This window comes from Hydra vulgaris, chromosome 10 (assembly GCF_038396675.1).
Source record: "Hydra vulgaris chromosome 10, alternate assembly HydraT2T_AEP".
Taxonomy (NCBI): domain Eukaryota; kingdom Metazoa; phylum Cnidaria; class Hydrozoa; order Anthoathecata; family Hydridae; genus Hydra; species Hydra vulgaris.
The window spans coordinates 12,303,745-12,320,123 of NC_088929.1; the positions used below are offsets into that span (position 1 = coordinate 12,303,745).

The 16,379-nt window shown below is 28.4% G+C and overlaps 1 protein-coding gene across 2 annotated transcripts in view; it reads left to right on the forward strand.

Annotated features, from left to right (window-relative positions):
* Positions 1 to 16,379, forward strand: part of LOC136085801 (uncharacterized) — a 145,299-nt gene that overhangs the window by 20,932 nt on the left and 107,988 nt on the right. For both annotated transcript variants that reach the window (XM_065807271.1, XM_065807270.1), the window contains exons 3-4: positions 8,322 to 8,528; positions 8,672 to 11,028. In XM_065807271.1, the coding sequence (XP_065663343.1) occupies positions 8,322 to 8,528; positions 8,672 to 11,028 (2,564 nt within the window). The remainder of the gene's footprint in view (positions 1 to 8,321; positions 8,529 to 8,671; positions 11,029 to 16,379) is intronic.

Consider the following 16,379-nt stretch of genomic DNA (forward strand, 5'->3'; position numbering starts at 1 on the left):
AGAAGATCAAACCACATGCATAACCTTTAAAGGTATAACCTTTCTGAACACAAGTAACTACATAAACCGTCAAAGGCATGAGAGTATCAACATCATTAGCAAAAAAATTAATAGGTAGAAGCGTTTTAAGTTATCAATAAAAGGTAAAGCTATCATAATAAATCAAACCCTTTTACGCAGTTTAAGCCATTTATAGTTGGTATTTAGGATGCGATTCAACAAGATTTTATGGAAAAGGAAAAGCAATAACTTTCAAAGTCCTACGGAAGAAAGCAAAATATTTAAAAACTTATAAAACTCGAGGTGATTCAGTTCCACCATCTGATGAACTAATAAATATGCTGGAAAATTATGTCTGTGGTTTATACGGGGCTGAACAAGAAGAATCAGTTAATATAGCTTGTTACACGGTATTTAAATCTGGTAAATATTTTATCTCAAGTATACTCATACCATTTAGCCTTCACAATACCCATTCCTTCTGAAAAAAAATCAAAATAACTTAATGTAAAATATACAGTTTTCTATGAAATAAAAGCACCGTAAAAACCCATAATCAAACACCAAAACTTCCGGTACACCAGAGAGGTTTCAATATCATAAACGTAAAGAAAAAACTAGAATCTTACAGTTGAGCTGGGTCTCAAAGTTATATAACGAAAAAAAAAACGGCGCCTGGAAAGACTCAGCTTCCTACATACTCAATCCATAAATAATAGCATAATTAAGCTAGGGGACATATCAAAAGTATTTGTCTAGGGCTTTCTGGAAAGCCAAGTTATTGGTATAAAACAACGCTTCTTAAACCATTTAAAGTAAAATAAAATAAACCCAAATAAAATAAAAAACATTATAAACACCCAGAGTCCAAGCTTCGACTAAAACAAAACGTCGTTTTGCATAAGCACCTAAAACAATCGTAGACTACGATTCCTTGACTTAACTCCTAAAGCAATTTACAACACTTCCCTAAATATCAACAATAAAAGTACACCCAATAAATTTTACAGATGGAAGGACATTTTTAACAGTATGAATAATACCTAAACAAAAGAATGGGCCTATTTGTTTATATCCATACACAAAAACGAAAACAACAACAAATGATGAAATAAAGTATACACTAATACATTTTCCACTACCCACCAATACACTTTTTAAAAACGAGGCTATATAGCAGACGATCTATAGCCAACAATGCATGAAGAAATTAGAAAACATACAACACATGATATTTAAATGTGAAAAAGTTCAACCTTTAGTAAAATGCACTTTAGCCCTCATTCACAAAGCATACCCATACCGTATACCTCTTAAAAACTCTTTCAAATCACTTCTTTTCTTTTCATCAACTTTTGTAAATAAATTCTATATTGGAAAACTAATAATTAACGAACTATTATATAGTATATTGCAATAAAATGAGTTTGTTCCACGACAAGAAAATTTATCCCAGAAGGACGCTCATGCTGGAATTCAGGGCAAAATTAGAATTTTGTCGGAAGAATTTCAAATTTCTATAATTGATTATAAAAAGATTACTTATCTACAAGAATGCAGAAATATCTGGAGCGGAGAAAATAATATTAATCTAGAAATTAATTACAAAGTTCTTATAAATTGAAATGCCCAGATATATTTTATGAAAATTTCATTTTTAAATTTTCTTTTTCGCTTTTTTGTTTTAAATTCTTCGATTTTTAATTTTTTCGCTTTTTCGTTTTTGTTTTCGATTTTTATATAGTGGACTTTTTTTTTGATTTTTTAAACGTGAGTCCCCTGGGAGACTGTCTTTATGTATTTTAATAGTGGAACAGTAGACCACCTTGTAACTTTATTTATTTACTACTGTAACATTGTTAATACCTCTGCACGTTAAACGCCCGAGGAGAATAAACTACAATACAATATCAAGTGAACTTCAATCAAGTCTTTATTGGCGTATATTAATTAGGTGACCTAATTAACAGTACGCATTGCACCTTCTAACATCGTGTGCAATCCTGCCCACTTTGTCTATACTATCTTTCTAACTTGATTACTTCTGTCTTTCACTCTAACATATCTTCGTTCTTCCCAAACTCACCTTACTCTCGGTCCGTAGAGCGGAATATGACGCTCCTTTAGGAGATAAACTTGTCTTTGCGGGCCTTGGTAATGTAGCCTCTGTATGGCAAATAGCCGGAGGAGTATAAACTACTACACCAGTTCATATCAAGTGAACTCCGATCAACACTTTATCGGCGTACATTAATTAGGTGACCTAATTAACAGTACGTATTGCACCTTCTAATATTGTGTGCAATCCTGTCCGCTTTCTCTATGCCATCGATTTAACACAATTCTTCGTGTTTTCAAACTCACCTTACTCTCGTTCCGTAGAGCGGATTATGACGCTCCTTTTGGAGCTGAACCAGACTGTGCGGGCCTTGGTAATGTGGCCTTTTTATGGCAATTAGCCGGAGGAGGATAAACTATAATACCAGTTTATATCAAGTGAAAAAAAAGATTATAAAAAGGAAGCAACAACAACTATCTCATAAAAAATAATTATTTGTAAGGAGTCGATGTCGGAAGGTTGAATGAGCGCGAATTTAATAAGTGCGAAGTCTTGCAAAAACTGGGAAATATGCGAAGCATCATGGCGATATTTGCTAATTCTTTTAGCCCACTTATGCCAGTTTGCACATATGGCCGTTTGCACTTGTAACAATTTTTGCAGCTGGTTCTCACTTATGACACTTTCCGCTTTTGCCAATTTGCACTTATGCCAATGTTTGTAAGTTCTTATGGCGTACTTATGTCATTTTGCACTTATGCTCTCGTTGATAAACTCTATTTTCTTATAACATTTTAGTTTTTTAGAATATACTTTTAACCAAAAAAGTTTTTATTAAAATATTTTTTTTTGAACAAACACAAATTATTTATAGGATGTTACAAAAACTATATGTTTTTTAAGAAGAAACTGAAAACATTCTAAATATAAATTGTTTAACTGAAAATTAGTATCCTTTGAGTAAACTTTTAAGTATTTTCAATCGTCAAAGTACATTTTGATACTTCCAGGTTTCAAAGTACATTTTCAATCTTCCAGGTTTTGAAAGAGTTTTGTCCCGGTGACATAATGATAAACGAGTTTGAGGAGTTCAGAAACTCCAATTTTTCCGAACATTACGTTAAATAGTGTCTAAAATTCTGATGGTGATAAAGAAATTGTAACAATTTAAATTTTTAACAACAAGATCTTCAAGTTTTTTGTTAAATTTTTATATTATGATTTTAAAGTTTGAAAATTAACGATCGCTACACTATACTGTTACAGAAAAGTTTCGTCTGTTAAAAAAAATACATAAACAACGCTATACCTTAAGTAATATATACGTATTTTTATTCTTATGTCATGCGTATATTTATTCTTTTGCAATACATATACATAGCCACATGTTAGTTGACATATACATAGCCATGACATATACATAGCCACATGTTAGTTCAAAAAATATACAGGATAATTTTTTTTTTCGAATTTATATTTTTTTTACAACTGTATAAATACCTAAATAACATTTTTATAACTTTATAACTTATTCGTTCTGTATTCGTTCTATAGATTCATTCTATACATTCGTTCTATACATTCATTCTATACATTCGTTCTCTATATTCGTTCTATAAATTCATTCTATACACTTGTTCTATACATTCGTTCTATACATTCTTTTTATACATTCGTTCTATACATTCGTTCTATACATTCGTTCTATACATTCGTTCTATATATTTGTTCTATATATTACCATATCTAGATGAATTATGTGCAAAAAGCAGTGACGACCATTTTAACCTTTTTATTTGGCATTTTTGAAAAGCCTTCAAAAACTAGCTGAAAATGTTTAATATAAAATTCAAATTTAGACATAATATATAATCATAAAATATAACTATAAAATATAATCATAAAATATAATCATAAAATATAATCATAAAATATAATCATAAAACATAATCACAAAATATAATCATAAAATTTATTCATATTAGAAAAGCAAAAACAAAAAGCAATGAAAGTTGTTCGTCGTTGTCCTTTGTCCCACATGAGCGCCACACATCGGTTTGTATATCTATCATAAACTAAATTTGAATTTCACATTTTTGTTCCACTTGTAATTACTATTGCCAGGTATGCTTTACTATTCGGGTTGAGGCTTACAGTAGTTAGTGAATTTTAACTCAAATAAAACTAATTTTTACTTAACTTATTGCATCAAATACTAAATTTCAATAAATGACAAACCCCTTTTATTTAATATATCTTCTTTAATAATTTTTAAATACTGATCTCTATTAAAAACCATATATTTAATTTATTGCATATTATAAACTTCAAAAAAATACTGTACATTATTATGTATCCAAACTCCTAAAATGTTTTGTATTCTTTACCTTCAGGATTTTTTACTTCAAGTCTAACAAAATTTGAATATTCTACCACAAAGGCCTACAGAAGTCCAAAAAAAGTTTGTTGATCTAACACATTTCTTAACATTCAAAATAGTGTGGTTGTGCAACTATTAAAAGTAACAATAGCTTTAGATAAATAAGAATGTTTTTTTAAATCTATTTTTAACATCTGTTATGTCACATACTTTCATTTTATTGCTTTTTATGATTCAAAATAATTCAGAACTTGTTTGAAGCTCAGTAGAAATGTTTTTATAAAAAACCTTTTTTCAAAATTTGAATTCTGAAAATTATATCTCTGGTAAGAAACCAGTATTTTTAAAACTTTAAAATAAAAGTTGAAACTGTTTTCAATCTTAACAGTACTTTTAATTTATCATATTTTCAATATCTATAATAGCTAACCAATTTCAATTTTTTGTTCAAAAAAACTGTTAAAACCATAACCTTTGTTTAACACACATAGTTTTATTTTAATATAAACTATGTGTGTGTCTAAAAATTTTATTTTAATATAAACTATGTATATGTCTAAAAATAATTATGACAAAAAAAAATTATTATATAAGTAATTTTTTTGTTGTTGTTTTATGTTATTGATTTATATTTTAACTTATTGTATAAGAATGAACTACCCAAATGCGAGTCAAATATGCTTTTACAGTTAATTTAAATGCTAGATTTTTATTACTTTGCTAAGATATTTCTTTAAAAGTTGATGCCTTTGTTTTAAAATTTGTTGTAAATAATTCTTATAATAGATTTGAGTATTAATAGTTGCTTTTAAATTTTTGGGGTAAAAAAGTACAAAATACTTTTCATGCACTTATTAGGTGGAGTTTTCCTTTCTTTACAAAATCGCTCAATTTTATAAATTTTTGGTTCTTATGGAGGTTTTTATCTACTAAATATTTACCAAAGTTTTTTCCTGGTCAAACCAATAAAGAATTAGTAAAATTTTAATGCAAAACTACAAATGTTTCCGCAACAATGAAAATAACCACAAACGCAAGTCCTCCTACCTCATTCATCTTTCTTTTACGAGAAATGCCTTTTTACCTGTTATTTATGATAAGTGAGAAGTAAGTGCTGGTCACCACCAAACCACTAATATATATTTACCTTTTTTTTAAACAGCAGTTATGCCGGTTTCCAGCTTACAGTGGTTTATTTTCCACTTTTTGACATTTGACTATACTTAGGAAAAATCTCTATATGCGGCGATGCAAATTAAATTATGGTTATGATGTATGTTTTTAGCTTTTTTAGTTTTTGAAGCTCAATCAGTAAAAGTTACTCCTGAGGGCATACCATAACTCTAGAACGCCAAAATAACAAACGTTAAAAACCTAAAAAATTCAGTTATGATTTATTTTCAGATTGGTATACTTGGCCAAAATTTATGTTTTAGGATTACATTTCATGCTTTATCAATTAAAAATACGCCCATGCTCATCATCATGATTGCATTATAACTCAAGGACACTGAAAGAGCGCTTTAAAGCATGCAACAAAAAATATTTCAGAGTTCTTATATAAAGTCGTAATACATTTTTTTACTTCAGTTAGTTTAGACATATCCGTTATATATATGTTTTTACGCTTCATGATTTAAAAAAATCATTTATTAACTGTAGGACACCAAAAAAGAGACTATAAAAATCCAGCTATAAAAATATTTTAGGATCATTACTTAAGTTAATAGTTAAAATGTTTTTAAGCCAATTGTCAACCCTTATCCACTGAATTTTTTAAAAAAGCCTGCAATAACTAATAAATACTCAACCACAATAAATTATAGTGTAATGTAAACACTTTAAATAATAGATCATGAAAGTATTACATTTTGCAAACAGCATTACACTAATTCATAGTGTACTCAAAGGTCACTCATGATTCAAATAGGGAAAGAGTTAAATGAAAATAGACAATCTTTTTATTTAATAAAGACATACATATTATGAGGGATGATAAAATTATTGTTAAATACAATGAAAAATAATACCATGTTAAAGTAAACATTGTCACTCATATTTTGGGCAGAGAGGCTTCAAATCTTTATCAAGGTCTTGAAGGTTCGTATTGTGATCTTTGCGACCTTTTAAAAGAACAATGTCAAAGTATACAAACAGTTTAAGATTTCATCATTAAGAGAGTTAAGAGTTTTCATCATTAACAGGGATGTTAAGTCCATGAAACAAATATTTCTTGACTAAGTAAAAGAGGAAGGGACTATTTTGAAAAAAAAGGGAACACGACATTTAATACGGTCAAATTACAAGTCCGATTGCATGTTCAAATGTTAGATCTTTTCAGGTGTTACATGATTTACTCAGGAGTTTTGATCATTTTATGAAGGTAGTTGTCCACATGGCGGCAAGTCTCTCTACTTGAAAAGAATCTAAGAAAAAACAAAATAACAACATTGCTGAGAAAAGAAAAAGTGAAGAAATTATCCGAGTTAAAACCGGAATAAAATGGGTTTTTGAAGAATCCACTCGACAAGGTGGGAATACAACAACTGGAAATGTTGCGAGAAAACTATTACACAACAATGTACTTCAACAGGTAATTAGTGATCACCTATCAAGGCAAACAGATTGCAAACTAGTTGAAAAGTGTGGCTTGCTTCTTTCCACATTTCTAAGAGCAATGTCAGCTGGAAAAAAAGTTAATATTGAGCTATACAAACAAATGTTTCAGGAGCTAAAAATCTTGCTTCCACAAGAATTTTATTGGATAAGTATAATTTCAATGCTGCGCAAAATTCTTGCTCATAGGTGGGTGTTGTTAGAAATTAATGATTCTTACGGTTTGAAATCTTGGAGTGAAGAAGGAACGGAAACTAAAAGTAAGCGTCTCAGATACTTCAGGGAAAAACTATCAAAAAAAATTAATTAACTGGTCAATATAAAAGATTGCTTCAAAAGACTTTGGCTGGGGTCTGACCCATTAGTTGCAGAAAAACAGAGCAAAAGGCGGCTGTTTTTCAAAAACTGTTCAAATAGAGGGCATTCTAAACGCTCATGTAAGCGCAGAAAATCATTAACTGACGATATTTCAAACAATCTTTTTATTTATAAATAAATTGTTTTTGTAACACGTGTATTTGTTAATTTTTCAAAACCAAATTCTAAAACATTACCTCAAGATGGCAACTTAAAAACTCATATTTTTTATAAACCGTTAATGGGGCCACCTTATGCATTGCAGAAAATAGAAGCTTTTATTTTTTAGTTTAAAAATCATATAAGGTTTACTATGGCGCTATTAGTGGTTTTTGAAATAGTGACTTTAATGTTTAGCAAAATCATGCTCAAAAATTCACAGTTTTTATATCACTTTTATGAAAATTATTCGATTTATTCAATTTTCTTTTTCAAATACTATTATTATTGCTATCATTAGCCAGAAAAATTTATTTTTATGTTGGCACTTTATCTCTTAATAATAATTTTCCAAGTTTTAGGATCAAAAAGTTTTTTTTCATCACTTTTTTACGAGTATAATCAAAAACTCTGCTGTGTTTTTTTTCTTCCAAATTGTTTAACTTTGGGTTGCCGTAACTTATTAAATAGACCAAAATTTTCCTTTACTTTTAACTTAAATCTGCTTACTATTTAAGTATACAAAAGTTAATTTTAAATCTCAAAACATAAAATATTTTACTCATGTTCACCATATAAACCACTGTGCAACTTTATACTTTTTCTGACATTATATTATATCAAAAAACAGCATTGTTTTGTAATAAGTTTATATCATTCAATTTAAAATTATTTTTCAGTTTTCTTTCTTTCAAATAATGAATATAGTTTTTTTAAATTAGTATTTACAATGTTTTGAATTATATCTAGGTGCGGCTAACGCTAATCATGATATTCGCAATTCTTTAAAATCAATTTTTGTTTTAAACAAATTTGTTGATGGTAATGATAAACTACTCAATTCAGTATGCAAAAATGGAATTAACGCGTTATATCAAATGAGGGATGATATTGCACCAAGAGTTTATAATAGTTTAGAGTTATCAATTAAAGAGTTGCTAGAAAGCAATAGCTGTTGTAAGTTCAAATACTATACTTATACTTTTTAAATTTAATTTAAGATATTTATTTATGTTTACAAATACACAATTACATATAGGTGTAAGTATGTATGAGTAAGCGTATGCGCGCATGCATTTTAAGATTTAAGTTATTTTTAGGTATAGCTAATGATAATGAAGAAAAGACATTCAGCGAGTCTTTAAAATCAGTCATTGAGTTGTCAGAATTTAATGATACAAATGGTGTTTTGTTAAATGCAATACTTGAGGAAGGAATAAAAGGATTGTATAAACTCAAAGATGAAATTCCACCTAAAATATTTAAAAAGTTGGAGTCATCTGTTGAGGAGCTTTTACCTAGCAACACCAAATTTAATTACAATCAAGATTCAAATATCCAGGTTAGTTTTAAAAAATTTATTGTGAATCAACTTCGAGTAATGAATGTGCCAAATAACCTTCACCTACATTTACAAGAGCAAATTAATGAAATATTATCAAATATTGTAAAGAGTTATGCGTTTTGTATTGAAGACCAAAGCATATATGATATGATAAACAATTCACTTAGCTTAACTGATATTGAAGATGTAAAAAACATTAGAACATTTTTAGAAAAGCTTTGGAAACCGGTCCAAATTAATGAAGAGCTTAAATTGTCTTTGCTAAACAAAGTAATATTGTCCTGTTTAGAAGTTGTAAAAAACTTTGAAGGCAATACTCCAATAGAAATGCTTGAAAGGTTAAAAAGCCTAATAAATGACATGCCTCATGATCGAGATCTTTTTAAAAAAGATTGCGGAATATATTCTGGCACAGAAACCTCTATCAACTCTAAACAGCGTCATGAAGAATTTTCTGACAAAATTATAAACAAATTAAAAAAACAAAAAGAAAGATTAATGTTAATGCCCAATTGTCTCGAGAAATCTGTTTTAAATTTAATTTATTTAATTCGTTTGAAAGATTTACCTGACAACAATATTACCCATCTATTAAAGAAAGAAGAGGAACCAATAGATTTTGACATTCACATATTTTCTTTAAATGAGAGATTTGCTATTGAGGGACTCAATTTTAACCATGAAACAAAAGAAAACTTTAAAACAGCCATAAATCTAACTAAAAAGGGATGTTTTAATTCAGCACTCCAAGGTTTTGAATCATTGTTAAAGAAAATCCAACCTTTGGACATCACAGAAATAACCCATCTATTAGAAAAAGCTAATGAAAATTATAATCTGATAGAAAATCAGGACATAATACTTTTATTAGGAATGACGGGATCTGGTAAAACAGCCACTATTCATTTTTTATCCGGTTCTAAAATGGTTGAACAAAAAGTAGAAATTAAACCTGGCGAGTTTCTTAATCATATTACAGCAGCAGAACCATTTCCGGATGTTTTATCTAAATTTGTTATAAGTTGTCGCGCTGAATCGGAAACAAGATACATAAATCCAATACAAATCAACTTAAAAGATTTAGGCGCATATGCGGATAAGTTTATAATATTATGTGATTCACCCGGTTTTGGTGACACTGCTGGTCCTGAAGTGGATATAGCCAATAGTGTTAGTATTGTTGAAGGAATAAGTCGTTGCAAAAGCGTTCGACCAGTCATTTTAATGAATTATGAAAACCAAGGCGGTCGAGGTGAAGGTATTCGCGCGATGACACGAATGATTCAGGATATGGTAATAAATATTGAAGAATATTTGTCTACATTTTCTTATTTATTTACTAAGTATCCGGAAATCAACATTTACACAAGTCTTCTCAACATATACACGAGCATTGAGAAAAGTATGTCTGAGCCTAACGACGAAACATTTAAAGCTATTTTTGAAGATATGTTGAAAAAAACTAAAAAAAATGGAAAATCATTAGATCTCATTAAAAATAATCCGTTAGATGTTTTAAGTAAGATTATCAATACACATTGCATTGATGATCCTAAAAGAGTGTTTAGGTACACAATGGCCGAACAATCAAAAAGTGCGGTGTACATGCAATCCGAATACAATAAGTCTGCAATAATATGCGCCGCTAAAACCAACAACTATAATCTGATAAAATATAAAATTGGTGAACTTATATTTTTGAGTGATACTTTAAAGTTAAATGAGGTAAAGCAAATTTTGAAGGAGTCTATTGATTTTGTAAACACTCATATTGAGAGACGTTACGAAGATACAAAAGAAAGACTTAACAGATGTCTAGACAATCAAAGCAAACTCTCGAGTGATGAGCTAGAGTACTATGTTTCTCATATTGAGAAATTTAAAGAGCTTCATATTTTTAAAGATGTTGAACCATTGATAAAAGTAAGTAACTTAAGTGAGGCATTGGTTCAAAATTTGCGTTTAAGATGTGATCAAGAATTAAAAGCTTTTAAATCTCTGGACATTTTTGATAACGAATACTCTAAAACATCTTTGCATAATTTAAAAATAATGACTGAAAAATGTGACAACCAAGGATACATATATGCTTGTCAATTTGTAATCGACCAGGTATGCATTTGTTAATACCTTTTCAGTTTTTAACTTTTTTTTGAAGTTTGCCTTTAAGTTTGTGTAACATTTTAAGTAGTATATACGTAATATATATATATATATATATATATATATATATATATATATATATATATATATATATATATATATATATATATATATATATATATATATATATATGTATATATATATATATATATATATATATATATATATATATATATATATATATATATATATATATATATATATATATATATATATATATATATATGTATATATATATATATATATATATATATATATATATATATATAATTTGTGAGTGCTCGTGTTTTATTTTAAAATTATATTTTTCATACCTATATTGGTTGGGCTCAGTACTTTCCGGCCGGATATACAAAAAATATCCAACAAACTAATTTCAAATTTTTTCATAACGAGACTAATTGTATCATTTAAAGATTTTAATCAGCTCGTACAGATTTTAGAGGTCATTTAGAAAGGGAGACCGGGGCTAGTTGGCTCGGTTTTTACTCTATGAGCGCTGTAGCCCTGACAGTACATTCTTTTGAAAATATCAAAGTGTAGTCTTAAAAAGTATGAATTTAGGTAACTTATAAAATTTGCATTCATTTACAAAAAAAAATTCTTGGGGCCTTTCTGGGCCCTCAAAAAAAAAAAAAAAACAACGGGGTAAGTTGGCGCAAACAATAAAAATGATTATTAATGTACTATTAAGTGCAAAATTAATAGAAACTTTTTCACTAATAATTTTGGCAACAATTCTATTCCAAAATTTAATATTACTTTTAGCTGGTACCAAATATTAGTCCGTATAACAGCCAAAACAGTAGCCAACTTTTTAACTTTGAAAAAAAAACCTAAAAAAAATTTCTTTTAAATTTTTTTGTAACAATAAATTTTTTCAATATTGTTAAAAATTAGAAAAAAAAAATTAATTTTATAAAAACACATTTTATTTTTCCATAGTAAATGCTTTGAGCTAACTTACCCCGTGGAGATTTTGCCAACATACCCCGAAAGCCTTTTTTTCAATAAACAGTTTATAGATTCTGAAAAACGGCAACATTGAAAAAAAGTCTGACTGGGTATAGTAAACCAATTGTGCCTGGAACTTTTACAATAATTTTATTTTCATAGGACTTACTATGTTCTTTGTAAAGTAAAAAGGAAGTGATGTTCCAAATGTTACGCCAAAATGTTTTGTCCAAAAATCGCATAAATCTTAATATCTCTCATGCGCACGCGCGGATCCTGACAATACTCTAGTTAATGATGAAATGGTCAGTTAGGGAGGTCTTGTGTAATTTTTGTTACTTTCTTATGAAAGGCTTTGAAGATAAACACAGTACTTACCCCTGCAGCCAACTAGCCCCGGTCTTCCCTAATCGAAATTTTTCGGGAATAGGTTACGTCATGGTTTGGATCTTGCTATCAATGAACTTTCTTGATGCAGCAATTCTTAGCTGAAATTTTTTGTCGATTTATAACTTTTTAACAAGACATTTTTACAATTATCCAGTAACTCTCGAGATCACGCTGCTCTTGAAAAGATGCGAACCCCTTGTAGGGTTTGCATCTCTTGCAACAATTTAGATGCCATTTCGGTTGTACCAATGTACTGTCTTCTTGATGTAATTGATTGTTGCTGAGTTTGTTAATAAAAAAAATGTTACTGAAGACATTTAGTTATATACAAACTAAAAGTTAAAGTTTTTTGGATAGCAAACGGGGCACTCTTTGGGCCATAAGAGCAAGTTGATAGCCACAAGAGGACCTTCGAAGCGAACTTTTTAGTCTGAATACACCGAATTTTTGTTTGCATAGATAGTTTTGAATGATAATAATACTTATGGCCAGGCAAATGTGAAAAATCTATTTTGTAGTACGTTTTGTTGTACACAAAAATCCATAAGTTTTCTTGGTTAAAAAGTTTAAAAAGCTTCTTTTCACGGCGAATTGATTTTAATTCTCCATCGATTGATTGCTTCGGAATTTTTTTTTTTGACGTAAGCCTACAAAACCTTGCTTTCGAGTGCTTTTTTGAGAAGAAAACAACTGTATTTGAACATTTTCGCAAGATCTCTTTGAGATTGGCATTGGTTTCTTGCAATAGACCAAATGATTGAGTCCACTTTGTTTTTGTCAGGAATATCTTTAGCTTTCCATCGCATCTTTTTCTCTTTTTTTTTTTAGAGTATAAGAAGGAAACAAAATAGAAACCCTTTAAAATGTAGTAAAAGTTGCAACTTTTTTTTAAATTTTGACATGCTTTTTTAAAAATATTCTAAAGAATTTTTGGTTTCCAAAAATAAAAAAGTATGAATTAAAAACCGTTAGGTGGTACATCAGAAAAAAATGTGAAATATTATATAAAATATTTCCCTTCGATAAAAATTTGTTATAATAATTTTCATTTAAAAATATATATTTGGAAACGTATTATAAATCCATAATGGCAGAATAAGAACAAAAAAGACCGTATTTCAAAACATATTTTGATTTAGTGATAGATTTATGGATTGAAAATTAAAACAACGATAAAATATACACACCATTTAACACATACACCATTTAACTCATGCGTTTTTTAAATTTATAAAAATTACTATTTTATTACAAATTTGCTAAAAAAATTAAAACTTTCTCTGTAAAATTATAGTAATAACTTTTTATATGTCTAAATTCAAGAAAAAAAAGGTTCAACTGCAGCATCAATAGTAAATAAGCATTTCCTGAAAATTCCTGCTCCTAACCTTTAATTTTACTCCAGTTATCGTATTTTCAATTTTTTTGCAAAATGCACGGAAATTCAAAAAAATCATTTAAAAAAAGGCAAGAAACAAAAAACAAAAAATGATTTTGAAGTTTTAAAACTGCTAAAACCACCACTTACCTCAAAAAATTTTTCTTATTCTGTTCAGCATCATAGATTACGTTAAATAAAATTTTTTTTGGAAAAAAAACCATTTTACAGAGTTAAATGCCTCATATCTATTCTCAGTTTCACCATGCAGGCATTTTTAAGCAATTCATCAACTTGTAGATCTTGAACATTAGGAAGAATCAAAGTCTTAATCCATTGTGGAATTTAAACAGATGAATTAATATTTTTCTTGTTAGTATTCCAGTATTTACACTATGTTTCAGTTGTATTTCTAGGGCAAAATTGGGGTAGATACTCATTATCCGGAAAGCTAGTAAAATGAATGAGTATAGCATAAACAGCTTTTTTCATTTGGTACAAATATCCTTTATTATATCTATTAGTTATTCTATAGAAATTTTGCATTGATTTTTTTAGTCTGTCAACTTTCGTTTGCCAAAAATAGGTGTTTTCCTCCTTTTGTATTTCCTTAAAAAATTACGTAACCGTGTATCTAATTTTTTCTGGACGTCACCAACACATTAGAGTTTTTCGATATCACTTAAAACTAATGATAATTAATCACAGAAAAAATATCACTGAAAAATGATGTATTTCCATCATCAAGAAATCGCATATAAATCAAGTTATTCTTTTATACAGAGGTTTTTGAAAATATTCACTGCACCAATAAATTCCATTTCTCCAGAAGATTTTTTATGGTTAATGGAACAATCATTTCCTTCTTTCCAAAAATAACACTTATGCAAGTATTTTCTCTTTTCCCACATTTTATAACCTTTGCAATATTTGGACATAACTAATAAACATTTGGACATCTATGCACTTACCGCCGGATAAAGCAGTAACAATCCCTTTCATTAATGCATGCCTATATTTTTTCCAAGAACCATGAACTAAAACACGTGTTTTTAATGGTTAATTGGCATCTTTATCATTTTAAATCTCAGAAGTAGCTTGATTTATACTTTAATTTGCAACTTCTTTGTAAGCTAACATAACATTTTGGCAAACTGTTTAAAACCTGTTCTGTGTCAAATCATTTAAGTTAAATTCTGTTTAATTTAAAACCTGTTCTGTGTCAAATCATTTAAGTCTGTGTTAAATCATGCACAAAGAAAAATATTTCATAGAACTAAATTCACAACCAATTTCTCAAAAACCAATAATTGCACGCATATTTTCTTCAAAAGTTTTTTTCCTACTTTTTTCTGTTTGAGTTTTAGATAAAATTTTTGGTGAAGTGTGAGTACACGTTGAACAGTCACAGGCTGAGCAAAGCATGTCGAATAAAAGAAAAAAAAACCATTTTGTAACTTTTTTTATCTTCAATTATAAAAGAAGAATAACATAACTGACAGACTGTTTCTTAAATCAAATTCTTTAACAGAGAAAATTCATAAAAATAAAAGAATAACTAATTTGCTTATCATGACTACTTTCAGTACTATTAACAGTAACTAGTTTCTTAGCACTAGAACTAGATAGAGCAGTAAAGATAAAGAAGTTAAAGACTGAACAGTAACTTTTATTTGGATGACTTCTATACTATTTTTTTTTTTAGTTTGTCTAGATAAATTTTGTTTATTTAACATCTTGACAATAAACAAAATTGCGATAAGGTTGCTAGGGTGTTTTATATGATAGTGGGGCTTAATTCAGAATAAGTTAAGCTATCTGTTAAAAAAATAAGTTAAAGTTTTTGCAGAAAATTTAAATTAAAGGAAAAATAATTTATAAAACTAAGAAAAATCTTCTTTTTTTTTTTGCTTTTTTTCTTCATGGCGTAATACCTTAAATTCAGGGTTAACCTTATCCGCGGGGTTCCTAAACGCTCCAGATATTTTATCAAAGAATGAAGTTCCGATTTGTCCGAAGATTTTCATTTAAAATGGGTTATTAATCCAAGAACTTTCTATACAAGATAGTTTTTTGATTTAATAAAAAATGTGAGCTTTTTTTACAAAAAAAGTTATTCAGATTTTTATTAGTAAAGATAAGATCAATAATTGTGTTTACATGGCAATTAAATAATGGTAGTTAAGTAGAGAATTTATGTTATTTATTTTTAAAATTTTATTTGTTACAGTATTCAATAAAACTTACTCATAAAATGTATCATATTAATAATGAAAACAACATTAGGCTTTTCTATGTTTACGATAGGAATAACTTTAAAGATAGTTTTTAAAATAGCTGTATCAGCAGTTTAAAAGAGGTTATAATTTAAAAAGTTGCATCAACAACATTTCCCGTTAACTTTTCCAATAGTTTGCAACTCAGTTTGTAAAAAAGTGCTGACGTTATCGAAAACCTTTAGTTATTTGGGGTTTTAAACATATAAATATTTTTTCTTAATTTGTTTGTTGAATTTATTGAGAAAGCCTGTTATTGTGAAATATAAAGATCAACTTTTTAAAAACGTTGAGCAATCTTG